The sequence below is a fragment of the Eurosta solidaginis genome, chromosome 1 (genome assembly GCF_040869045.1).
Source record: "Eurosta solidaginis isolate ZX-2024a chromosome 1, ASM4086904v1, whole genome shotgun sequence".
Lineage (NCBI taxonomy): Eukaryota > Metazoa > Arthropoda > Insecta > Diptera > Tephritidae > Eurosta > Eurosta solidaginis.
Window position 1 is genome coordinate 252,690,798 of NC_090319.1, and position 25,457 is coordinate 252,716,254.

The window sequence follows — 25,457 nt, forward strand, 5'->3', positions numbered from 1 at the left end:
CGTTCGCCAAAATGCAGAGAGGAATAAACATACACACATGCACATATGTGAATACATATGTATGTATGTAGATGTGCCCAAGTTTCTTGCTTTTGTTTTTTTCTTTGGCGTATTAGAGTTTTTTATTATATCTTTAACATAACCGGATCAACACTTGGATGGCAGTGGTGCAGAAAGGAAGAATTTAGTAATTCAATAGATGAGTAAATCGGGGTGGCCCTTAGTTGTTTGGTGATAAAAAGTTGTTTGTGTTCTTGATCTCGACCCCTAGAAATACGTGAAAACTAGCACCTCTTCTATTTTGAAACATTGATTGTTGTTTGACCAATTTTGTAATTTTAAATTTTTTTGTAAGGGAAGTTTGTAGAAGCTATCGATAACAATGAAGAGGCAGTTCTGCCAACAATAAAGGATTAGGGATGATCAAGAAAATGTAAAAAATATCTCTTTTTACATTGAAAGGAAAAGCTGATAAAATCAACCGAATTACGGGTTATTCTAACAGATATTTCTGTCGTTTTTACAAAATATTGTCAACTTGAAACCAACAGTTTCTCCCCTGTTGAAATTATCAAAAAACTTTGTTCTCTTCACAAAAAAAAAAAATCGGTTGAGAAAACCCTCATGCGATCAACTTTACATCGCTTCCCAAGGCAGTCGGTTCTATGTACCGGAGCGACTCGAGATTTATCCGTACCCCATTTAATTTGTTATTTGTTGTATCCCTCCCAGAAATTGTCATCCTCCCAGCAGCTCCTCGCGGCGGGACTGCGCCATGCTCTCCTGCTCCGCGAAGGAGGTCTGTCTCCTGACTCCGGTTGGGAGAAATGGTTTTGCGGCGTCTGCCGGAAAAGAATCTTTTTCATACTTTTTTTCTTTGTCATACTCTTGTCAGTGTGTCACGTGCAAGGGATGGTTGCATTGGCCAAAACCAGACGTCCTCGTGACTTTTACAATTCCTTTGTGGATCCTTGCTGTTCACACCCAAGGCCGTCCCGTAGTCTGCGCCTTAGCGATTTCATGAAGCGGCATAACATCCGCATTGGTGCGATTCAAGAGAGTAAACTCACAGCAAGATCTGCTCTGCGTATAATGTCGACAGAAAAGATCGCGAGAGCGGAAATGGAGGCGGTCTCGCGTTTATCATACACCACTTAGTGCAATATCATATACTGGATCCCGACATTGGCCGCAGGGACAATGTCCCAGAACGTCACGGCTTATAGGTCCGGTCAGGCGATGTAAGCCTAGAAATTATCAACATCTACATCCCTCCTGCTACCTGCGGCCCCAGTGGATACCGCCCTAATATTAGCGCCTTACCCACTGGCGATAATCGCATTATCATCATCATCATCATTTATTTAAGAGTTCGTTATTAGTACAGTAAGATAACATAACCTTTTATCGTACAACACAAAATTATTACAAGTCAAGTGAATCGTATTCATTTATAAATATACATACATATAATTAGTTTAACAAATTTTAAACAGAATAAATAGCTTAAGTATAAAAAGCATAGAAAAAGGAAGGTAAGAAGTCAGTAGAGCATTATGCTGATAGTTGGTTTATGTTTTTATTAGAAAAAAAACTATAAAGAACACGTCTATAGTTGTTTTGGTTTAAAGAGTTTCTCACAGTAGACGGTATTGAGTTCCAGAGACGTACGGTGTTGACGAAGAACAGCCTAACCGATGCCACATAATTAAAACTGGGTATATTCAGAGTACATGACCTGGTGGACCTATTAAACGCAAGTTTGTCATACAAGTATGGGGGAGACTTCGTTAAGATTAGTCTGAATAAAAATATGCAACTCCTTGCCCTTTGATACTCAGTTATGTGGCAACCTAAAAGACGAGATCTCCATGCAGATACATGGTCAAATTTGTGCAAGCCATACACATACCGAGTGACGTGGTTGAAAGCAACCTCCATTTTATGGGCAGAGCTCGAGTCTAATGCATTGTATACCAACTCTGAGTATGTTATGATTGGCATAATGAGCTGTATGGCTAGCTTTCTCCTAATTTGAAAGGGAGTGTAGGGCGCGGACTGCCTCAGATAACGCAAAGTGCCATAAACTTTACCCATCACGGCGTTAATATGGTCGCTGCCATTAAGACTGGAATTAATCACTATACCAAGATTCTTTACTTTATTGACGGTCTTCACGTTAGAGTTGCCAATAATTATTGCAGGTATTTGAAGGCTTGATATGTTTTTCTTAGCGATAGGTAACATGTATGATTTTGAAACATTGAGACATAGGCCATTGTCATTCGCCCAACATAATATGGATGACAAATCCCTATTTACTCGCAACATAAGTCACATATATCAGTAAACTCACTAGACAAATACAACTGAATATCGTCAGCGTACGCACGCACATTAACAAATTTACACACATTAAACACATCGTTTATAAAGAGACTAAATAGCAAAGGACCAAGTATAGACCCTTGAGGAACACCAGCTGTTAACTCCTTTGGCTGCGATACATCAGCACCGTTGCTCACGAATTGTGACCGGCCGAATAGGTAACTTTTTATCAAGTTGTGAGCGTTGTTACCGAATCTAAAGTATCGTTGCAACTTGTAACATAACAATGAGTGGTTAACAGAGTCGAATGCCTTGGAAAAGTCGAGTAAACATAGAAGCGATAGATAAATTGCGGTTTAAATCAAAACCCCCACCATAAAACAGTACTCGTTGCGCTAGACCTATCAAAGGCTTTCGATACGGTCAACCATGGCACGTTACTGTAAGACCTGGAAGGGTCTACCCTTCCCCCATGCCTTAAAAGGTGGACCGCAAATTATATGGGTGGCCGGCAGGCATCGGTGCAATTTAGAAACGAAACATCAAAATCAAGATGAATTAAACAAGGGGTGGCACAGGGTGGTGTCCTATCCCCACTTTTGTTTAACTTCTACATATCGAAGCTACCTTCGCCACCAGAAGGAGTTACTATCGTTTCCTACGCCGATGACTGCACAATAATGGCCACAGGCCCAGGCCCACAGATCGGCGAGCTTTGTAACAAAATAAACGGTTACCTCCCTGATCTCTCCAGGTTTTTCACCTCGCGAAACCTGACATTATCACCGACTAAATCATCGGCGACCTTATTTACAACATGGACGTCCCAAATGTCGATCATTTTGAACATCCACGTAAATGGCAGTACGCTACCGACTGTCTTACACCCCAAAATACTGGCTGTGACGTTCGATCAGGATCTACATTTTGGAGAGCATGCAGCCGCAATTGTACCGAAAATCCAGAGCCGTAATAAAATCCTCAAATCTGTTGTTGGTAGTACTTGGGGAAAAGATAAAGAAACGTTCATTACTACTTACAAAGCAATTGGCCAGCCGATTGCATGCTACGCGACCCCGATATGGTGGCTAAGCCTAATGACTACTCATTGGAAGAAGCTATAGGCCTCCCAAAATACTGCCCTCAGAACCGCCACTGGTTGTCTTCTTATGTCCCCAGAACACCATCTACATAATGAGGCGAGAATACCCCCCATCAGAGAGAGACATGAAATGCTAACCAAACAGTTCCTGTTGAATACCCAGAAACCTGGGCATCCCAACAGACATGTGATTGATGAGTCAACACTACCCAGGGGCTTAAGAAGTCATCTTCGTAAGCATTATGAGGAAATACGGCATCTGAGAACACAGCCGTATGAAGCCAAAAAACACAAGCAGGTCCTCAGTGAACACTTCAAACAGGGCTCGAACCTCTATGTCGGGAATTGCCCGGTGAATCCTGTACTCAAAGAACAATACCCTAAACTTGCAGAAGAGGAACGCACACTCCCTAGGGAAACGCGAGTCCCTCTAGCTCAACTTCGATCTGGATACTGTAACAGGTTAAACTCTTACCTAAGCAGAATCAACCCCGACATACAAAATGTATGCCCTGCTTGCAATGTGTCCCCACATGACACCAACCATCTCTTCCATTGTAATGTAGAACCAACGCCTCTAACACCCCTCTCATTATGGTCTACCCCTGTTGAAACAACAAGTTTCTTGAACTCCCGTTAGAGGATATTGATGGCAATTTGTGATCGGTCACACCTATCGGATGGGGCGAAGCCCTGCTACAACAACAACAACATCAACTTTACAGGATTTCTGTTAAATCAAGAACAATAAATCTGACATGTGGATTTTAAAAGCTTCATTTATTTCGGTGTACGATTTCAAGCTATTTGTGCAGCCTCTAAACCTTTTCTAATTGGGCTACAAGTTGACACATACAAGCTTTATGGCTGTTCCAATGTTTGTACTATACTAGAAGACCTGGCAGACGTTGTTTGGCCTATCTGCTTACATTTTAATAAGCTTTTTCCGGCTAAATTTGCCCTCCCCCTCTTCACTTTTTCCTAATCCCTTTATTCACTCCTCCCTCCGTCTTTTTCGCTTCATCTATCTCCATCTTCGTCTCATTATATCTCTTTCTCAATCTCCTTCTCTCTTTTCTCTTCTCTCAATTTCTTCTCATTCTTCTGCAACCCTTATTGCCTGTCCCAGAGGGTGGTGTGTATATAATTCCAGTCCCAGTTCCAGCTTTTATTTGTTATCCATATTCTATAAACACATTCTAGGGGTACTTGGGTCCACGTTTCTGCCTATATCTCGAGACCCTGTACGTCAATCGCAACCAAGCCTATGTTGTAACCACCGCGTGAGGTTTACGCAACTTGTGTGAACATTTTAACAAAATCGACCGACGCATCTCTTCAAACACCGGCGACCAACTAACACACATTTTAGCCTTTCTTTTTATATATATAAATTTTTATTCACAATTCACTATAATATTAAAACGAAATGCAGATTTTCGTTGCTTTTAAAATTCGTCTTAAAAATTGCATATGGAACAACTAAAGACTCTCTTGAATTAAAAAAAATGTCATAGTACCTCTATATCGCGGGCCCCCTCAGAAACCCCGGGCCCGGGGCTAATCCTCCCTATATTTCAAGTTAGATCAAACTACATACGGGGTGCAAAACAAATTCAAAATAGGTTCAGCAGTTAAGGAGTCCATCGCAGACAAACAATGCGACACGTAATTTTTATATATAAAGATAAAATCAGGCTCTGAAATTTTCGAAAAGCGGTCGCATTTTGTACATATGTACGTATTTGTCGTTTCTTTAGCAAAGTGTGGAAGGAGTAGGGTCTGCGGTATGTTGTGCTCATCCGGAAATAAACAGATCCTACAGGCTGCCGGATTGCTGTAGCATTTTCTAAGCGGAAATAGTAGCCGTAATCAAAGCAGTAGAAATCCTGGATGAAAATAACCCAAGCTGCAATCGTGCTAACTTTTATATTGACAGTCAAGCAGCAGGGGACAGGGCACACGTCTATATTGGGTCCCAGGGCATATGGGAATAGATGGGAATGAAAAAGCGGATGAACTAGCTAAAAAGGAGGCATCCCTTGAGGCTTGCTCCGTATACGTCCCAATTAGACTGGGCGAGATTAAGCGAAGGCCAGAGGTGCACATGATCGACCAAGCAGGAAAGTCGTGGTTTCAAGCGCGGGGCTGTAAAGTGTCGAAGATTATGTGTAGGTCTTACAACCTGAGACTAACAAAGTTGCTTCTTTCATTAAAAAGAGAGCACTGTAGACTTATGACGGTTATTCTGACTGAACACTGCCTTCTGTTGTCACATGCCTTTAAATTAAGCTTGGTCAGTGAAAGATGTAATAAGTGCGGGCTGGAGGAGGAAACGATCGAGCACATTCTGTGCTCGTGCCCTGCGTTTTCCAGGCTAAGACTCCATCTATTAGGAGTGATACAGCTGTCAGATCTAGAAGCAGCAAGTGGCTTAAGTTCTAGGAAGCTTCTAGTATTTGCCAAGAGGGCGGAGTTATTTTATAACATAGGTCCTGGTTTTTGATAGGGTTTTTCAGTTTGGTCGTTAAAAGAAACTTCTGGTAACACTATGGACTTATTCAGTCTATGTGAGGTCCTCATGGACCGGCCCAGTTCAACCTAACCTAAACATGACATTAAAAGTATTCTAGACAAATTAAATGAAAAAGGGCGGAGCCACGCCCATTTTTAAATTTTCTTTTATTTTTGTATTTTGTTGAACCATATCATTACTGGAGTCAAATGTTGACATAATTTACTTTTATACTGTAAAGATATTCAATTTTTTGGTAAATTTGACTTTAGAAAACTTTTTTTTTAAGTGGGCGTGTTCGTCATCCGATTTTGCTAATTTTTAGTTAGCACACATATAGTAATAGGATAAATTGGGCGTAACGTTTCTGCCCAATTTCATCATGATGTCTGCAACGACTGCCAAATTACAGTTTGCAAAACTTTTAAATTACCTTATTTTAAAAGTAGGCGGTGCCACGCCGATTGTCCAACATTTTACAAATTTTCTATTCTGCGTCATAAGGTCAACCCACCTACCAAGTTTCATCGCTTTATCCGTATTTGGTAATAAATTATAGCACTTTTTCAGCTTTTCGAAATTTTCGATATCGAAAAAGTGGGCATGGTTATAGTCCGATTTCGTTTATTTTAAATAGCGATCTGAGATGAGTGCCCAGGAACCTACATACCAAATTTCATTAAAATACCTCGAAATTTACTCAAGTTAGCGTGTTTACGGACAGACGGACGGCCGGACGGACATGGCTAAATGAATTTCTTTTTTCGCCCAGATCATTTTAATATGTAGAAGTTTATATCTATCTCGATTAGTTTATGCCGTTACGGACTATCGTTATGCGAACAAAGTTAATATACTCTGTGAGCTCTACTCAGCTGAATATAAAATATCTTACACATTGTATTGAAATTTTTCTTTAAAGAAATTTTTTCTATTTTAGGTAAGTGTTTTTTTTTCTGGGTGGCTGGGTGGGAAAATTCTTCATTACTGTTTTGTATCCTTGGCCACAGCACGTAATCTTTGCTTAATGGCAGCACCGACAGCTTTCTTCTTCAATTTTTAAATATTTACAAATCAACTTTCATTTTGTTAATGAAAATTTTTGATTGTATTAAGTTTGTACTATCGTGAATTAAATCTGCAAGATTAGGTTAAAGAAATCGTAGTTGAAGGAGTTGCCGTGTCTGAAAGCTTTATAATCTTCGCTCAGATGGAGTAGCACACAAGGAATTAATTTTCGGTCCAATTTTGTTCCGTTACAATAAATTTATTTGAAAGAAAGAAAATTTTTGTCTTTTAATAATAAAAAAATATCTATCTACAACTTTTGTTGAGATACTTTCCGAGAAAAGTGGAGGACAGTCAAGCAGTAAGAAAAAAAAAAAAACAAAAACAAAAACAAAAAAAATCGCTTGGAAAATGGCGTCATAAATATTAATTTCATCAACCCACAAAATCTCTATAACTAACCAGTAGCTAATATTAAGACAATCTAATATTTAATCGTTTTCTAACATGTGATTATAAGAAAACACAAGGAACATTTATAAAAGGTTTAACACATCACCTTTCACGTATCTGACTTTGTTGTTCAAGCTTTTTCATTTTGAAGTATTTATATATCTATACATATATATATTAACCCATATATGTACATACGCTTATGTGCGTTTGCATCATAACTTACAATTTAAAACATAAGCGCTCATTCAAGGTGTGTACATTAATTTTGTAGTATACCCTCAGGGGCTTAACCCTCATAGAACAAGATTCTTCAAGCTCACATCACCACAGCACCAGCAAAGCTAGAAAGCCAATGACTGCTTAGGTGATTATACAACAAAAACTATGCACACATACTAACATACATATGCTTATCCGGAAGGTAAACTCTTAACACAGTTTGTTTAGCCTTTTATTCATTTCGCTATAACAAGGAAACAAGAAAATGCATAAACAACCGCACACTTTCTACAATGGAATTAAGGAAATCTAAAAGAGAAGCGAACAGAACGAAAAATCGAATATGTCCCGTGACAGAAAACCATACAAATGTAAGTATACATAGATTACAGATTTACTTACATATATCCTGTGTGATGAAACCGCTGTAACTAAAATTCAGTTGCTACACTTCTTGCCAAAACAGAGAGAGAGTGAATTGCGAAGACGTTGACGGAAAGCAGATGGATTTTTGGTGATTTTTTCTATCAAATGCGAAAGCTTAAGATTTTCATGGATTTCAGCTTCAAATGTATTTCGTTAAAGAAACGAAGATGAATGCAGCGGTAGCTGTGATTGACGTGACGAAGAGTGAGCCTCAGCAGAAGCGGTGATGACTGAACAATTTCAGCAGAAAGTCACAGGGGAGCAAAAGTGTCACGGCCGCTAACAGCACTAAATGAAATCAGTAAGTAACAATAAACATAATAGCACTCACATATGCACAAATGTATCTATATATGTACATATAAATTTAGAAGCACGTATCTTTTTACAACAACCCTACAAAGAATTATGCAGCTCGTCTTTAAAGAAGGTCTTTCTGGATAACCAGTTATGGATGCAATTATTACTTGTACTAAACTGCTAACTTTGCGGTACAATTAAGGTTTTAAATAAAGAGGAGAAAAACAGTAATAAAAAACCGACAAATAAAAGTTTTGAAAATTTGTGTACTGAATTGTTTGGACGAAGGCAGCCAAAAACAAGTAAGGAAGGCTCAGTTCGGGTGTAACCGAACATTACATACTCAGCTGAGAGCTTTAGAGACAAAATAAGGGAAAATCACCATGTAGGAAAATGAACCTAGGGTAATCCTAGAATGCGTTTGTATGACATGGGTATCAAATGGAAGGTATTAAAAATTATTTTAAAAGGGAGTGGGCCATAGTTCTATAGGTGGACGACTTTTCGAGATATCGCCATAAAGGTGAACCAGGGGTGACTCTAGAATGTTTGTACGATATGTGTATCAAATGAAAGGTGTTAATGAGGGTTTGAAAAGGGAGTGGCAATTAGTTGTATATGTGAAGGTGTTTTCGAGATATCAACCAAAATGTGGACCAGGGTGACCCAGAACAATATATGTAATTCCACGAACAGTATTCCTGCCATGATTCCAAGGGCTTTTGATTTCGCCCGGTAGATCATTTTCATTTTCTTCTACTTAATATGGTAGGTGTCACACCCATTATACAAAGTTCTTTCTAAAGTTATATTTTGCGTCAAAAAACCAATCCAATCACGATGCTTCATCCCCTTTTTCGTATTGGGTATATAATTATGGAATTTTTTTCATTTTTCGAAATTTTCGATATCGAAAAACTGGGCGTGGTCATAGTCGGATTTCGCCTATTTTTAATACCAAGATAAAGTGAGTTCAGATAAGCCCGTGAAATAAGTTTAGTAAAGATATATCGATTTTGCCCAAGTTACCGTGTTAACGGCCGAGCGGAAGGACAGACGGTCGACTGTTTATAAAAAGTGGGCGTGGCTTCAACCGATTTCGCCCCTTTTCACAGAAAACAGTTATCGTCATAGAATCTATGCCCCTACCAAATTTCATAGAGGTTGTTAAATTTTTATTCGACTTATTCTAGACAAATTAAATGAAAAAGGGCGGAGCCATGCCCATTTTGAAATTTTCTTTTATTTTTGTATTTTGCTGCACCATATCATTACTGGAGTTGAATGTTGACATAATTTACTTATATACTGTAAAGATATCATATTTTTTGTTAAAATTTGACTTTAAAAAATTTTGTTTTAAAAAGTGGGCGTGTTCGTAGTCCGATTTTGCTAATTTCTATTTAGCACACATATAGTAATAGGAGTAACATTCCTGCAAATTTCATCATGATATCTTCAACGACTGCCAAATTACAGCTTGCAAAACTTTGAAATTACCTTCTTTTAAAAGTGGGCGGTGCCACGCCCATTGTCCAAAATTTTACTAACCTTCTATTCTGCGTCATAAGGTCAACCCACCTTCCAAGTTTCATCGCTTTATCCGTCTTTGGTAAAGAATTATCGTACTTTTTCGGTTTCTCCAAATTTTCGATATCGAAAAAGTGGGCGTGGTTATAGTCCGATTTCGTTCATTTTAAATAGCGATCTGAGATGAGTGCCCAGGGACCTACATGCCAAATTTCATTAAAATACCTCAAAATTTACTCAAGTTATCGTGTTTACGAACAGACGGACGGACGGACATAGCTAAATGAATCTCTTTTTTCGCCCACATCATTTTGATATATAGAAGTCTATATCTACCTGGATTAGTTTTTTGCCGTTACGGAGTACCGTTATGCGAACAAAATTCATATACTCTGTGAGCTCTGCTCAGCTGAGTATAATAAGTATAAAGACAAAATTTATAAAATAAAACCAAAATTTTAGTAGACAATTTTTTTATGAATATTAAAGAGGTCTTAAAATTCAAAAAAACAGCTTTCAGAGTTCGGAAGGAGAAGCAGATAAACAGCGAGTTATATCTTTTCATCCTAATCTCAGGTGCATGGCAAGTAAGTCGGTTTTTTTGCAGGGTAGGCAGTTATGCGAAAATGTATCCATTTTGTTTGCTTATTTGTTTCGTGTTTTTATACTCAGCGTGCTTTGCACACAGAGCATATAAACTTTGAATGGATAACGGCTGGCTGTACAGGTATAAAGGAATCGAGATAGATATAGACTTTCGTATATCAAAAACATCAGTATCCAAAAAAAATTTTATTGAGCCATGTCCGCCCGTCCGTTAGCACGATAACTTGAGTAAATATTGAGATATCTTCACCAAATTTGGTACACTAGCTTATCCGGACCCATAACAGATTGGTATTGAAACTGAATGAAATCGGATGATAACCACGCCCACTTTTTATATATATACAATTTTGGAAAACCTGATAATTTGGTAAATAATACACCTAGAATGTTGAAATTTGACATGTGGACTGATATTGAGACTCTTGATGCAAATTTGGAAAAACTTTTTAAAATGGCCGTGGCACCGCCCACTTGTGATAAATTAAATTTTACAAATATTATTAATATATATTGCTGATTTTTGATAGCCTTGTAAGTACTTATTATTATGAAAAATTTAATGAGCTGATAGGCCTTAGTTAAATAAAACACAATATTTAAAGTTGTAACTAAGGCCTATCAGCTCATTAAATTTTTCATAATAATAAATATTATTAATCATAAATCAAAAATCGTTAAACCTATCGTAACAAAATTCGGCAGAGCGGTTGCCTTTACTATAAGGAATGCTTTGAAGAAAAATTAACGAAATCGGTTAAGGACCACGCCCACTTTTATATAAAAGATTTTTAAATGGGTCGCGGACGAATAAAATAAGCTATATCTTTGCAAAAAAGAGCTTTATATCAATGGTATTTCTTTTCCCAAGTGGATTTATAACAATAAATAGGAAAAACTTCAAATTTAAATAATGGGCGTGGCACCACCCCTTTTATGACTAAGCAAGTTTCTATATTTCGGGAGCCATAAGTCGAAGATAAATTAATGGATCGTAACAAAATTGGGTACACAGATTTTCCCTATAGCAGAAAATATTTCTAGTAAAAATGTACGGGATCGGTTAAAGATAATGGAAAATTAGATATAAAATAAGTTTAAAAGGGTCGTAGACCAGAATAATAAGCTATAACTTAGCAAAAAATAGTTTAGAATCAATGATATTTCACATATCAAGTTTTATTGTAAGAGGAAATGGAAAAGTAATTTATCTGAAATGAAATGTACAATTGAAGCTCACGCTGAGTATATAATGTTCGGTTACACCCGAACTTAGACACCTTTACTTGTTGTTAATATATTTGTATGTATGTATGCGTATATGTATCACCTATTGGAGGATTTGGCATATGTTGTGGGTGTTCTAAGGGATCAAATTTGACGTGTGATTGTTTTTTGTGGGTAATTTTGATAAATTAATTTTTGAGCTGCCACAACAGTTACCAGGAGAAAATTGAGGAAAGGGCTGAACGGTTTTGTAATATAAAAGCACACAATTGATATGCGCCATATACACTGATAACATATGTATGGACTTGTGTATGTGCATTTACAAAAGCAGAAGCGTATTAATCGAAATGAAAGAACAATGAAATTACTTAAGCTAGGAAAAAAGTTCAAAGGTAGCAAAATTACACAAAACTATCTGGACAAGGCATATTTATAATTTTGTTTTCTGAAAATGCAAAAGCGGATTATGCGCTTAATTTTACTGACATATGTACATACATTTGCTAGATATACATTGGATATATACAAATGGTTGTATGATTGCGAGCGCGACTAATTATCTCATAAATAAATAATAGGTTTTATGGAACTGGGAATTTTAAATTAATAAAATATGTATATTGTAAAATTCTGTTAATTCAGCATGAGTAAGTAATCCAAAATAATTGATATCAAGAGATGATTTTTTTAACTCTCCCTGCTATATCGGGCTGTGTGCTTAATTCATCTGATAGAAGTCAGATAACGGAAGGCTGAAATAATTATATATGCCAATTTAATATTAATAAAAAAGGGTGAGCAATAAAAATGTACCCTTTAATATTTTAAAGGCGTGATGTACCACCGAGAAGATTAAGGCCGCGCTTTGCATTAAATTTGGGCCGTGCACATAAATTGTTCCTATAAATTGGTGAGACATATCGTCGGCTTATATTCAACACGCTCCAACAGCAATTTTAACGAAAATGAGTTTTAGACGTTAAAATGACCTCTAACTCCCCTTTAATGTGTGACATTAATGCCAGCTATAAAACTTAGCTCAAATGGTATTAAATCTCAATTTGAAAATTTCTCTATCAGCAAGCAAGTTTATTTCCAAAGCATCATCATACATTTTCATACCCAGCTATAATTAACCATAAAAAAATTGTTGTTTTAATCTCATAATGCTGGGGTGCAATGGTGTAATAGGGTCGCGATAGACATTAATACCAATATTATCAGTGTCGAAAAATATTTTAATTGCGCTAGGTCTGTCTGTCCATCCGTCCGTGGTTAACGATTGGCAATCCAGCACTCTTTCCGCTATTACAAGGCATCATTCTCAAAACATGGTTCGACATAAACGCTACATGAAATATTTTCATTGCTCTGCAATAACCTCTATCAACAATATTTTTTATAAAAAATATTTCCATTTGAATAGCAAAAACCTGCATCAAACGTTTAAACTAAACTAAGCTGAGTTCAGAGTAAAAAACTGGTTTGAACACACAACGGAATTTTTATCGTCCTTCATATTATTAGCAATTTACAATGTAGTTGCCAAAAAGGGCTTTTGCACTACTGGAAAACTGGGTTTTCCCTGATATAGGGTATTGAATATAAGTCAACGATATTCTATGCTGGCTCTACTTTTAATGGGAGACAGACCACTGCCGAGAGGAGACCCGCTTAAAAAGATGTTTCTAATTGAAAAAAAAAGTTTTCTAAATAATTTGATGTAGTTTTCCTCGATGTTGACCCCAAGCCCTTTGGTGTGCTAAGCGACACGAAACTACAACTCCACGGCGCCCGTTGTCACACGAATAGGAAAAAATTATTCCTCCAGGAATTGTATACTATGGAATATTCTGAATGAATAAGGACATCCTTCAATTCGCTTGGACCATGATATCCAGCATTTTAGATGGAAGCCGTCGATGGAAATCAGACACAAAAGAAAACTACTCAAGAAGGCTTTATGAAATTGATAGTTTAACGGCATATCCCAGCAATGTCGCTTGATAAATGAAATCGATAAAAAAATAAGGCTCGTATTAACAAAAAGAAGGCGCAAATAAGAAGTACTCGTGAAGTTAGATGTGTAAACATACAGATGTACGTCTAAAAAAATAATAATTTTAAATTAACCAGAGCTCGCCCAGCGGTTGAAGTTAAATCGCAACTTCCAATTAACCCTTTCGTACTTTATAAAAAGAGCTTCGCCGGCTTATAATCGATAGTAAATTATTATCATCGAGTAATCGGTTTGTTATCGCCGAGTCATCATCGGCTATATCGCTGATTTCGCTTTAAAGTTTTACCAGTAGCTGTTCCTAAACAAAATAATGAGTCGTCGTTAACAAATAGATAGCAAACCGCAACAAATTGATAACACTACGATAACAATTCGATTATTTTCCGATTACAAATTTTCGATAACAGGCCGAAACAACTTTGTAACACTCCAATAACAAATCGATAGCTTTTCGATTACAAGTCAATAAATTGTTGATAACATATCCATAACTTTTTCCTAATTCGATACCTTTTCGAAACATTTTGATAAAAAACCTACAATCTTTGGAACCATCGAAAGATATTTTTTCAATAAATAATCGACCAACTTATAACAATCTTTTTTCTTCTTTCCTTGCCTTTCTTTCTATCTATACATATATATTCCCCACTAGCAGATCCGGACGTTGCTTTGCCCTAGCTTTGGTTTATCTTCATAACTTTTTAGCAGTTTTTACCTCTTACTCTCCCTTCCCCTCTCTCCCCATTTTCCTTATCTTTTTATTCACGTTTCCCTCTGCCATTCGATTTTTCTCCGTGTCTTTCCCCTTCTCCGTCTTTTACGCTCCATCTATCCACATATCTATCTTCGTCTAACTCGATCTCTTTCCCTCTTTTCTCTTCTTTCTAGTTCTTCTGCATTCCTTTTTCCCAGTCCCAGCTGAAGGCGAAGTCCCAGTTCCAGTTCCAATCCCAATCCAGGTCCTAGTCTCAATCCCAGTCTAAGTCCCAGTCTCAGTGCCACTCCCAGTCCCAGTTCTAGTCCAAGTCCCAGTCCCAGTCGGTCCTTGCTCCATTTCCCAAAACAAAATTTCATAAAAACTAATCCAGGAAAAGGGCTACCTATACGCCCAACTTCAGGTAAATCGAACCAAGAACATAATTAGTTCGAAAAGATCGGTCCCTGGTTCTCCTCCCGGAAAAAAAGTATCGTATATACAAATCCAGGTAAAGGGCTGCCTATATACCCAATTTCAGGCAAATCGCACCGTGAATAGAATTTGTTTGAATATATTGGTCCCTGGTCAACTTCCCGGAAAGAGACTTCACAGGAACGCTATCCTATCTTTAAGTGGGATTAAACTAGACGCGGTGTGGAAATTTGATTGAAATCGGCTAAGTAGGTTAGGAGTCCATCGCGGACAAACAACGTGACACAAAATTTATAAATATTAAGATCAAAACTGCGAAACAATTATTTTGGTACTCTCAAAAGCGTTTTGGTCGGTTTTTTTTGTACAAACTTAAACATGTGAGCGGCAGCACTGGTTGCACGGGAAATATTTAAATTTATATCACATCTTAGCATACACGAAATGGAGAAATGTTGCATATACGAAAGGGGTTTAACAGAAGGTATAAAAACAGCCAAAGTATCAGGAATAATAACATTCCAATCCCAATCCCAATCCAAGTCCTAGTCCCAGGCCCAATCTAAGTTCCAGTCTCAGTGCCACTTCCAGTCTCAGTCCTGGTCCATTTCGCGAAAAAAAGTGTCATAAATATTAAGCTAGGCAAAGGGCTACCTATATGCACAACTTCAGCTAAATCGAACCAAGAACAGAATTTGTTCGAAAAGATCGGTCCCTGGTCCTCTTCCCGGCAAAATCTAGGCAAAGGGCTACCTATATACAAAATTTCACGCCAATCGAACCGTGAATAGAATTTGTTCAAACAGATCGGCCCTGGTCCACTTCCCGAAAAGAGACTTCACAGGAATGCTATCCTATCTTCTAGTTGGATCAAGCTGCACACGGTGAACAAATTTGTTTGAAATTGGGTAAGTAGCTTAGAAGTCTATCGCAGACAAATAACGTGACACAAAATTTATATTGTGGCGAATATTAGCATTTCTAACATCACTATGCTGTAAGTAAATAAACACAACGACAGTAAGCCATTTACACACATACATAGCAGCTGACGAAGAATATTTCACACATATAACCAACTGCTTGAGGCGAAGAGATTATTTCACATATACATATGTATTCAGCAGATAAGAGGGAAGAGGAAAGAGAAAAAATCACACATCACGTAAATATCAGATACATAAAGGAAACATAAGTAAGCAGATATTCGCGAAAAGCTCAGACCTTAGGAGAAATGGATGAACGAGGTATCCGAGAGTATAAATACCGCGCAAGCTGAGCAATAGTCAATCAGTTTGATTTAACACGATATTAATGAAGTACGTGATAATTGCAATTGTAAAGTACTACTATCCCAGTAAAGTTGTAAATAAAGACCATTTTGCCATACTGAATATTGGAGTTATTTATTCGACAGTTCAGCGATTCGAACGATAGCAGAAGGTGCAAAATAAGCAGAATTTCCCAAAGATGTGTTACATTTGGTGTCAGAGAAGAAATTGTTTAATAAATTCCAGAGCACAACAAGGACATGGCCAGGTTAAGTGATTTGAAGATCCAGCAGCTCAAAAAGGAGTTGGAAGCCCAAATAAATTTTTTGTATATATCTATAGCATACCACTTACAAAAACTACGTAATCAATGAATTTTAACAGATTGCCATTTCCTTTCTTTTGCACGATATCATGATTTATTATAAAAGAATGAAATAAAACGACAAGGAACAAGGACCTCAATTCACCTTGACGTAATGACACACTCCGAACAGCCAACTTGACTGACAGTCTCTACTACATACTTGACAGGGATAACTGCGTGACTGGCTTACTGGCCTATTGGGCTACTTTGACATTTTCACTTCAAAAACGTGGGCAGGTGACAACAATCCAGCTGTTGCAAAATTAATCACTTACTCTTGCTCTCACTTAAAATAAGTATGCGTATAACATACAAACTTCAATTTACTTTGTGAAGACATTGCATAATCAACATTTACATGTATACATGTGTGTCCTTAAGCTTATATTTTAAATTACACTAGCGCTTAAAGGGTTAATCGAAATATTGATGGCAGCAAAGGCGCACGCATGACTACATATATATGAAGGTATAATCCCAATAAGCAAAACTGGCTTAAGGCTGGTTTTAAAAAAGTTAAATGAAGGAAAAGTAATGCTTGTAAAACGCTAATTTTTTGTTTAAAAAACTTTTAAATTTATTATAATTATTTAAGGAAAGTTTGATAGAAATAATTTCCCATATAAATTTCAAACCCTTCAGTTCATCGTTTTAAGGTATTTATTACATTTTTATACTCAGCGTACTTTGCACACATATTATATTAACTTTGATTGGATAACGGTTGGTTGTACAGGTATAAAGGCATCGAGATAGATATAGACTTCTATATATCAAAATCATCAGAAAAAAATTTGATTGAGCCATGTCCGTCCGTCCGTCCGTTAACACGATAACTTGAGTAAATATTGAGATATCTTCACCAAATTTGTTACACGAGCTTATCTGGACCCAGAATAGATTCGTATTGAAAATGAGCGAATTCGGATGATAACCGCGCCCACTTTTTATATATATAAGATTTTGGAAAACACAAAAAACCTGATTATTTAGTAAATAATACACCCAGAATGTTGAATTTGACGTGTGGACTGATATTGAGACTTGATAAAAATTTGAAAATTTTTTTAAATGGGCGTGGCACCGCCCCCTTGTGATAAAATCAATTTTACAAATATTATTAATCATAAATCAAAGATCGTTAAACCTATCGTAACAAAATTCGGCAGAGAGGAATGCTTTGAAGAAAAATTAACGAAATCGGTTTAGGACTATGCCCACTTTTATATAAAAGATCTTTAAAAGGGTCGTGGACGAATAAAATAAGCTATATCTTTGCAAAAAAGAGCTATATATCAATGGTGTTTCATTTCCCAAGTGGATTTATAACAATAAATAGGAAAAACTTCAAATTTAAAAAATGGGCGTGGCACCGCCCCTTTTATGACTAAGCAATTTTCTATGTTTCGGGAGCCATAACTCGAAGAAAAATTAACCGATCGAAATTAAATTGGGTACAAAAATTTTCCCTATAGCAGGAAATATTTCTAGAAAAACTGGACGAGATCAGTTAAAGACCATGCCCACTTTTATTTAAAAGATTTTTAAAAGGGTCGTAGACGAAAATAATAAGCTTTATCTTAGCGAAAAAGAGCTTTGTATCAATAGAATTTTACTTTCTAAATTGAATTATAACATTAAATTGGAAAACATTAAAATTTTTGAAAATGGGTGTGGCACCGCCTCTTTTATGACTAAGCAATTTTCTATGTTTCGGGAGCCATAACTCGAAGAAAAATGAACATATCGTAATGAAATTGTGTACCCATATTTTCTTTATAGCAGAAAATATTTCTAGTAAAAATGGACGAGAGCGGTTAAAGACCACGACAACTTAGATATAAAACAAGTTTAAAAGGGTCATAGACTAGAATAATAAGCTATAACTTAGCAAAAAATAGTTTTGAATCAATGATATTTCACTTATCAAATGTTATTGTAAGAGGAAATGGGAAGATATTTTTTTTTAACGGGCGGTACCACGTGTTATGTAGAAAAGTAATTTATCTGAAATGAAATGTACAATTGAAGCTCACGCTGAGTATATAATGTTCGGTTACACCCGAACTTAGACACCTTGACTTGCTTGTAATAAATTGGAAAATTATTTGTAACTACTGCGTTCATTTTGATATGTTTAAATTTAAAACTTAACTGAAAAATACCAAATTCTAGATTAGAAACTTATTGACACTTCTGATATTAAAACAAAACTCAAAAGTTTATACTCAAGTAAAGTGATAAATGCTGAGTTTCTAATACTCTTTTTCACTATATTTTGATACTTTGTTCTACAGATGTGACAGCTCAGTGGGTAGAGCGCGGGCTCCGATCCAGAGCACTTCGACTCGAAAACCGCTACGGACCGCAAATTTTTATTTTTTAAGTGAAAGTGTGCATTTCTCTGGTTCAAAATTTAAACAAAGGTCTGCGCACTTATTTCCACATAAATCGTTATAATCACGAAAGTTCAAGGTATTAGGCTCACTTTTAACAGTGAGCGATTTCTATTCCAACAAACTTCCATACTTGCGATTGCTAAAGCATTTTAAGTCGATTGACAACAATTTGAAAAAGTAAGTATATATAAGGCCTACATCAAGATGAAGCATTTTAATAAAGTTAAAATCTTAATAAACAAGCATACTTTAAGCTACTTTTAAAAAGAGTAATAAAAATGTTTGCTGGGTTGCATTTATGGTTGTATTTGTATGAGTTGTTGATTGGGTGTGTTGTTAGTTGTTTGCATTTGCACGGCAGCCAGTCTGTGATTTAAAGGATAACTTTGGGTGTAATTTGTTACAAATTGTGATTAATTAAAAAGTGTCGAGTTTTCCACCTTATGCGGTCGTTTTAATACAAATGCTTATGGCAAATGTGGGTTTGTAAATGATGAGCCAACAAGTCGGTCATTCCGGTAACCCATAGACTACACTTTTGTACATCTGTTAGTATTTGGAATATATGGGGATATTTAAATTTAATTTCCGTTATAAGCGTTCATTTTTGGCAATGTGAGCTTTTAGTTTCATTATATCCTTATCTATAAAACTTTATTCCTGTGTTGTGTTGGCTTTGCTAAGAACAATGACCATGGTTTTATTTTGTTTGATTTAAAAAGTTGGTTGAATAGATATTTCAAAATGAGCATTTTCAAATCGTTTGAAAAAAATGTGTTTTGTTGAATTTATGGGCTCGGCCGGTGCAGCATAGTGCAGGCCCGATAGAATGTCACACCGTGCTAATAGAGGCCTTTAAATCGACGAACTTAACACTTGTGGATATCGAAACTTTACTTAGTTCAAAAAAAGTTTGCTTAGCTTCCGAATTCTGTGAGAAGATTCGATTTTTTGTGTGTGTACTTACGTTGTTGTGGCTTTGATCTGTTTTCAATTCACGGTGATTGGAGAACTGTACATAGACCATGCGTCCGCGCATATGTGGCGGTGTGACAGTGTAACATGAGACCATCGATGTCGCCGATACTTCATCGGCCATTTCAAGGAAAGCTTGGTTTTTACCCTTCAACACGAGCACATTTGTTACTCGACCAAATGGTACACCCAATGATATGACATCTGATTCGCTTGACTCATTTGGAATGTTGCGCAAGTGAATTACTTTTGAAGGTTTGCCTGAAAAATAGCACAAAATTAAAAGGAAAAATCAGGTTAAATTTCAAAAAGTGTATAAAAATGATGCGTTCGCAAAATTTGTAACAGTATACAAAATTTAACAAATAGAACTTAAAGCTAGTAATTGTAGATCATTTATGATGGAAACACAAAAATATCTGGGAAAAGTGTTGCAAGTTCTAACAAGTAAGGAAGGCTAAGTTCGGGTGTAACCGAACATTACATACTCAGTTGGGAGCTGTGGAGACAAAGTAAGGGAAAATCACCATGTTGTAAAAAGAACCTAGCGTAACCCTGGAATGTGTTTGTATGACATGTGTATCAAATGGAAGGTATTAAAGAGTATGTTAGGAGGAAGTGGGCCATAGTTCTATAGATGGACGCCATTTAGGGATATAGCCATAAAGGTGGACCAGGCCTGACTCTAGAATTTGTTTGTACGATATGGGTATCAAATGAAAGGTGTTAATGAGTATTTTAAAAGGGAGTGGGCCTTAGTTCTATAGGTGGACGCCTTTTCAATATATCGCCATAAAGGTGGACCAGGGGTGACTCTAGAATTTGTTTGTACGATATGGGTATCAAATGAAAGGTGTTAATGAGTATTTGAAAAAAAATTGGGCCTTAGTTCTATATGTGGACGCCTTTTCGAGATATCGCCATAAACGTGGACCAGGGGTGACTCTAGAATGTGTTTGTACGATATGGGTATCAAATTAAAGGTATTAATGAGGGTTTAAAAATGAGTGGCCCTTAGTTGTATATGTGAAGGCGTTTTCGAGATATCGACCAAAATGTGGACCAGGGTGATCCAGAACATCATATGTCGTGTACCGCTAATTTATTTATAAATGTAATACCACGAACAGTATTCCTTCCAAGATTCCAAGGGCTTTTGATTTCGCCCTGCAAAACTTTTTCATTTTCTTTTACTTAATATGGTAGGTGTCACACCCATTTTACTAAGTTTTTTTCTAAATTTATATTTTGCGTCAATAGACCAATACAATTACCATGTTTCATCCCTTTTTTCGTATTGGGTATATAATTATGTAATTTTTTTCATTTTTCGTAATTTTCGATATCGAAAAAGTGGGCGTCGTCATAGTCGGATTTCGGCCATTTTTTACACCAATACAAAGCGGGTTCAGATAAGTACGTGAACTGAGTTTAGTAAAGATATATCGATTTTTGCTCAAGTTATCGAGTTAACGGCCGAGCGGAAGGACAGACGGTCGACTGTGTATAAAAGCTGGGCGTGGTTTCAACCGATTTCGCCCTTTTTCACAGAAAACAATTACCGTCCTAGAATCTAAGCCTCTACTAAATTTCACAAGGATTGGTGAATTTTTGTTCGACTTATGGCATTAAAAGTATCCTAGACAAATTAAATGAAAAAGGGCGGAGCCACGCCCATTTTGAAATTTTCTTTTATTTTTGTATTTTGTTGCAACATATCATTACTGGAATTGAATGTTGACATAATTTACTTATATATTGTAAAGATATTAACTTTTCTTTTAAAATTTGAATGTAAAAAAAAAATTTTTTAAAAAGTGGGCGTGGTCGTTCTCCGATTTTGCTAGTTTTTATTAAGCAGACATATAGTAATAAGAGTAACGTTCCTGCTAAATTTCATCATGATATATTCAACGACTGCAAAATTACAGCTTGCAAAACTTCTAAATTACCTTCTTTTAAAAGTGGGCGGTGCCACGCCCATTGTCCAAAATTTTACTAGTTTTTTATTCTGCGTCATAGGTTCAACTCACCTACCAAGTTTCATCCGCTAATCCGTATTTGGTAATGAATTATCGCACTTTTTCGATTTTTCGAAATTTTCGATATCGAAAAAGTGGGCGTGGTTATTGTCCGATATCGTTCATTTTAAACAGCGATCTGAGATGAGTACCCTGGAACCTACATACCAAATTTCATCAAGATAACTTAAAATTTACTCAAGTTATCGTGATAACGAGCAGACGGACGGACGGACGGACGGACATGGCTCAATCGAATTTTTTTTCGATACTGATGATTTTGATATATGGAAGTCTATATCTATCTCGATTCCTTTATATCTGTACAACCAACCGTTATCCAATCAAAGTTAATATACTCTGTGAGCTCTGCTCAACTGAGTATAAAAATAACATTGTAAACCACTGAAGCATTTTCTGAGCATAAATAGCGCAGGTAACGTAGAAAATATTCCGCATTTACTAGAAAAAAATTTTAATGCTCAGAAAACGCTACATTTATACAAGTCAAATCAGATCGGCTAAATATGTTCGCCCTCTTGCAGAAACGAAAGATGTGTTTAAATCTAAATGCTTGGAAATCATGTTTGGGAGTTTATTCGCATTCTCCCATAGTTACGTTGTTAGTATTAAGGGAGTTCAAAGTTTTGTGCATTTGATATTGCAAACGTTGCTATAGCAAATACAAGATACGGATCGCGAACAACTTTTTTATTTTGAATTTATTCTTTGCAAATTTTGTTTTGTTTAGAATGTGATTTGCTATTAAATATTGAAACAAAAATTTACGATTTTTAATGTTGCGTATTTACAATGACATAGCAAATGCATAGTCGTGTAATTTGACAGTGTATTGTGTCAATATACTACACCAGTTTGGACATGCAATAATGTGAGACAATTCGCGCAAAATCCTGAAATCCCCTATTGTAAACTAGTGTGGTTTCCTTTTACGCATGATTTTTCAGACTCTAATATATTCACACAAAACTCGTCGCTTCGTTGGTTCGTAGTTTTTTTATGTGTAGTTTTTTACAAAATTATCTAAATATGATTTGTTAAAATAAAACACTCATAAGAAAACTACCGATTAACGTTTTTCACAAAACTCGTGAAATTATTCTCTTCCTAGATATTGACCTTAAAATTAATGTACAATATTATTTTCAATAAAATATTTGCACTAAGGGTTTGGTTCCAGACTTTCGCCTCTGAAAAAATTTAACATAAAACCAAGCAAGTTTTGTCATACAAAATTAAATCTCGAAACCCAGAACATTTAAGCTAACTCCTCCATCATTACAAAAGAGGGATTCGCTTTGTTGGCGGTACATGAATCGCACGGAATGCATGGATTGCGCGGATTGTAAAGTTACAACAACAAAATACAAGCAACTAAAGGTCGGCCCCAGCGGGTTAGGGGGCTTAGAATATACCCGCGGCAGATACGCCTGTCGTAAGAGGCGACTTAAATACCAAATGATTCAAGGGGTTGTGTAGCACAACCCTCTCAGGGGGTTGTCAGCGCAATTTATATGTGGGTAATATAGAAGTTATTAAAAGTTAATCAAATATACTAAATTACTAACATTTTTTTTAGACAAGCTTCAAAATATAGCCCATAATAGTATTTATATACTGTTAGTGTAGTTATGAGATTATTATCTGTATATTTATTACGTGAAACTTATAATAAAAGCCGCAGTAAAATGTATGAGCAGAAGCTTGGGATGTTTCCAAAATAAGTGATTTTTGCAAGCTCTCTGACATTTCATATTTCAAATTTAAAAAAAAATAAGTCGAAGCGGTAGTCTTATATGTATGTAAACATTTTAGCACTTAATAGCGTACTCAGATATCTGTATGGTCCCGTAATTTGTTTTACGAGAAGCTTCAGCAGTCCAGATTGTAAAGATGTAAAATACCGGAACGTCCGAAAGTTTACAGAAAGTTTTCTCTCATTTATTTATACATTTATTTTAAACAGATTTTTTCATATCTAAGTGGTGAAGTTGAAAAATAAATTTTGAATGAAATTTTCGACATAATTTGGCACATTTACAATAAAATAGGACATTGCAATTAGTTGTTTGCATTAAAAAATAATGGTTTACCACGAAATGAAAATCGGAATGTCCGAAAGGGAACGTCCAAACAGTTTAATTGGATTTTTGACCAACAAAAATATCGCTACAGAGATAAAAGTAATTTTACCATTCCTGAGGTACGTCTTCATAAAAGCCCGAACGGCAACATTAGGTCTCTTACCGAAAATATTTGTAATTGGTTCGGACATATATATACATATTGTTTAAGACACAGACAATTTTCCGATTCTATCAATGCGTACTATAGTTTTTATACTCAAAAATATGTGAGAGGATGGAACGTCCGCAACGTTGGAAACATCCATATGTTTTATTCAAAAATGTAAATTTTTGAATGGCTTAAAAACTTGAAAAAAGTTCTAACTGTGCATGTGATCCTACTTTATATTTTTTTCAATATGAACAAATGAAACGTCATACAATGAAGACAGTCACTTCATACAATGAAAACAGTGTAGGTTTAAATATAAGATTTAATAACAGCTAAAGCTCTAAGTGAAGATAAAGTATAAGAAATTTATGCTTAAAGTAAAATACCGACAGTTGAATGTGTAAAAAATTACGATGTTCTTCTTCAATTCTTAGTTAATTAATGGTTAACTTAAAAGAGGGTAATTAAAACTTTAAATCACCTGCTGGTACGCACAACACTAAAAAATATATAAATTTTGTATGTGTAATAAAAACAGCTTTAAAATCTTCACCATGCACACTAAAAAGGAATGTCTTTAACACTTGTGCCACATCTCAGGTGGGACATAAAAATACCAAATGTTCTACATAAACATACAAGACAACTAGTTTTACATATGCAAGGTGGTTATGCAATAAGTGTGCAAGTATGTCTTACAAATATGAAAATTGCAGTAGGCGGCAAGGCGGGGCGGTGGCTGTGGCGACGTTTCACAAGTGCACTGGTAAATACCACACATTTTACGACTGAATTCCCTATGCAATACAATGAGAAGCTTTTGGCAAGTAGCTCGAGTTTGAAATTTGTACTTGCAAGCTAGCCCATACAGCACTCATGCAAAGCTCATGTGTGACATGTCAGCCAATGTATGGCAAGTGCTTGAAGCTAGAACAGGAAGAAACTCTTTGCAGAAAAAGTATTTTATGTTTATAAAAATTTAAACTACTTCAGACGTCAGCAAGAAAATCCCTAAAATGTTGCACATCACAAATGTTATGCAACAAGCAAAAAATATTGTGTACATATATAGATGCCGAAAATGGCACAGGCAACAGTTAAGAGAAATGAACAGGATGAACTGGCTGGAGAAAGGACATCATGAAAACTGCATGTACGTATAGGTGTGCGCCTATGTATGGGTGAACACACGCTAGGGTAAAAACTTTAATCCACAGCTATTTATACAACGTAGCAGGACTTTGTTTATGCAAAAACACAAACAATAGCGACAACAAGTACCACAATAAACAA

At 36.2% G+C, this 25,457-nt stretch overlaps 1 protein-coding gene across 7 annotated transcripts in view; it reads right to left on the bottom strand.

The window, feature by feature from the left end:
- heph (polypyrimidine tract-binding protein 1 heph) overlaps window positions 1–25,457 on the bottom strand; it is a 973,663-nt gene that overhangs the window by 142,201 nt on the left and 806,005 nt on the right. For all 7 annotated transcript variants that reach the window (XR_010948829.1, XM_067760373.1, XM_067760374.1 and 4 more), the window contains one exon: window positions 19,877–20,145. Coding sequence is in view for 6 of the 7 variants with exons in the window: in XM_067760373.1 (XP_067616474.1) it covers window positions 19,877–20,145 (269 nt within the window). In the remaining variant the exon portion in view is untranslated. The remainder of the gene's footprint in view (window positions 1–19,876; window positions 20,146–25,457) is intronic.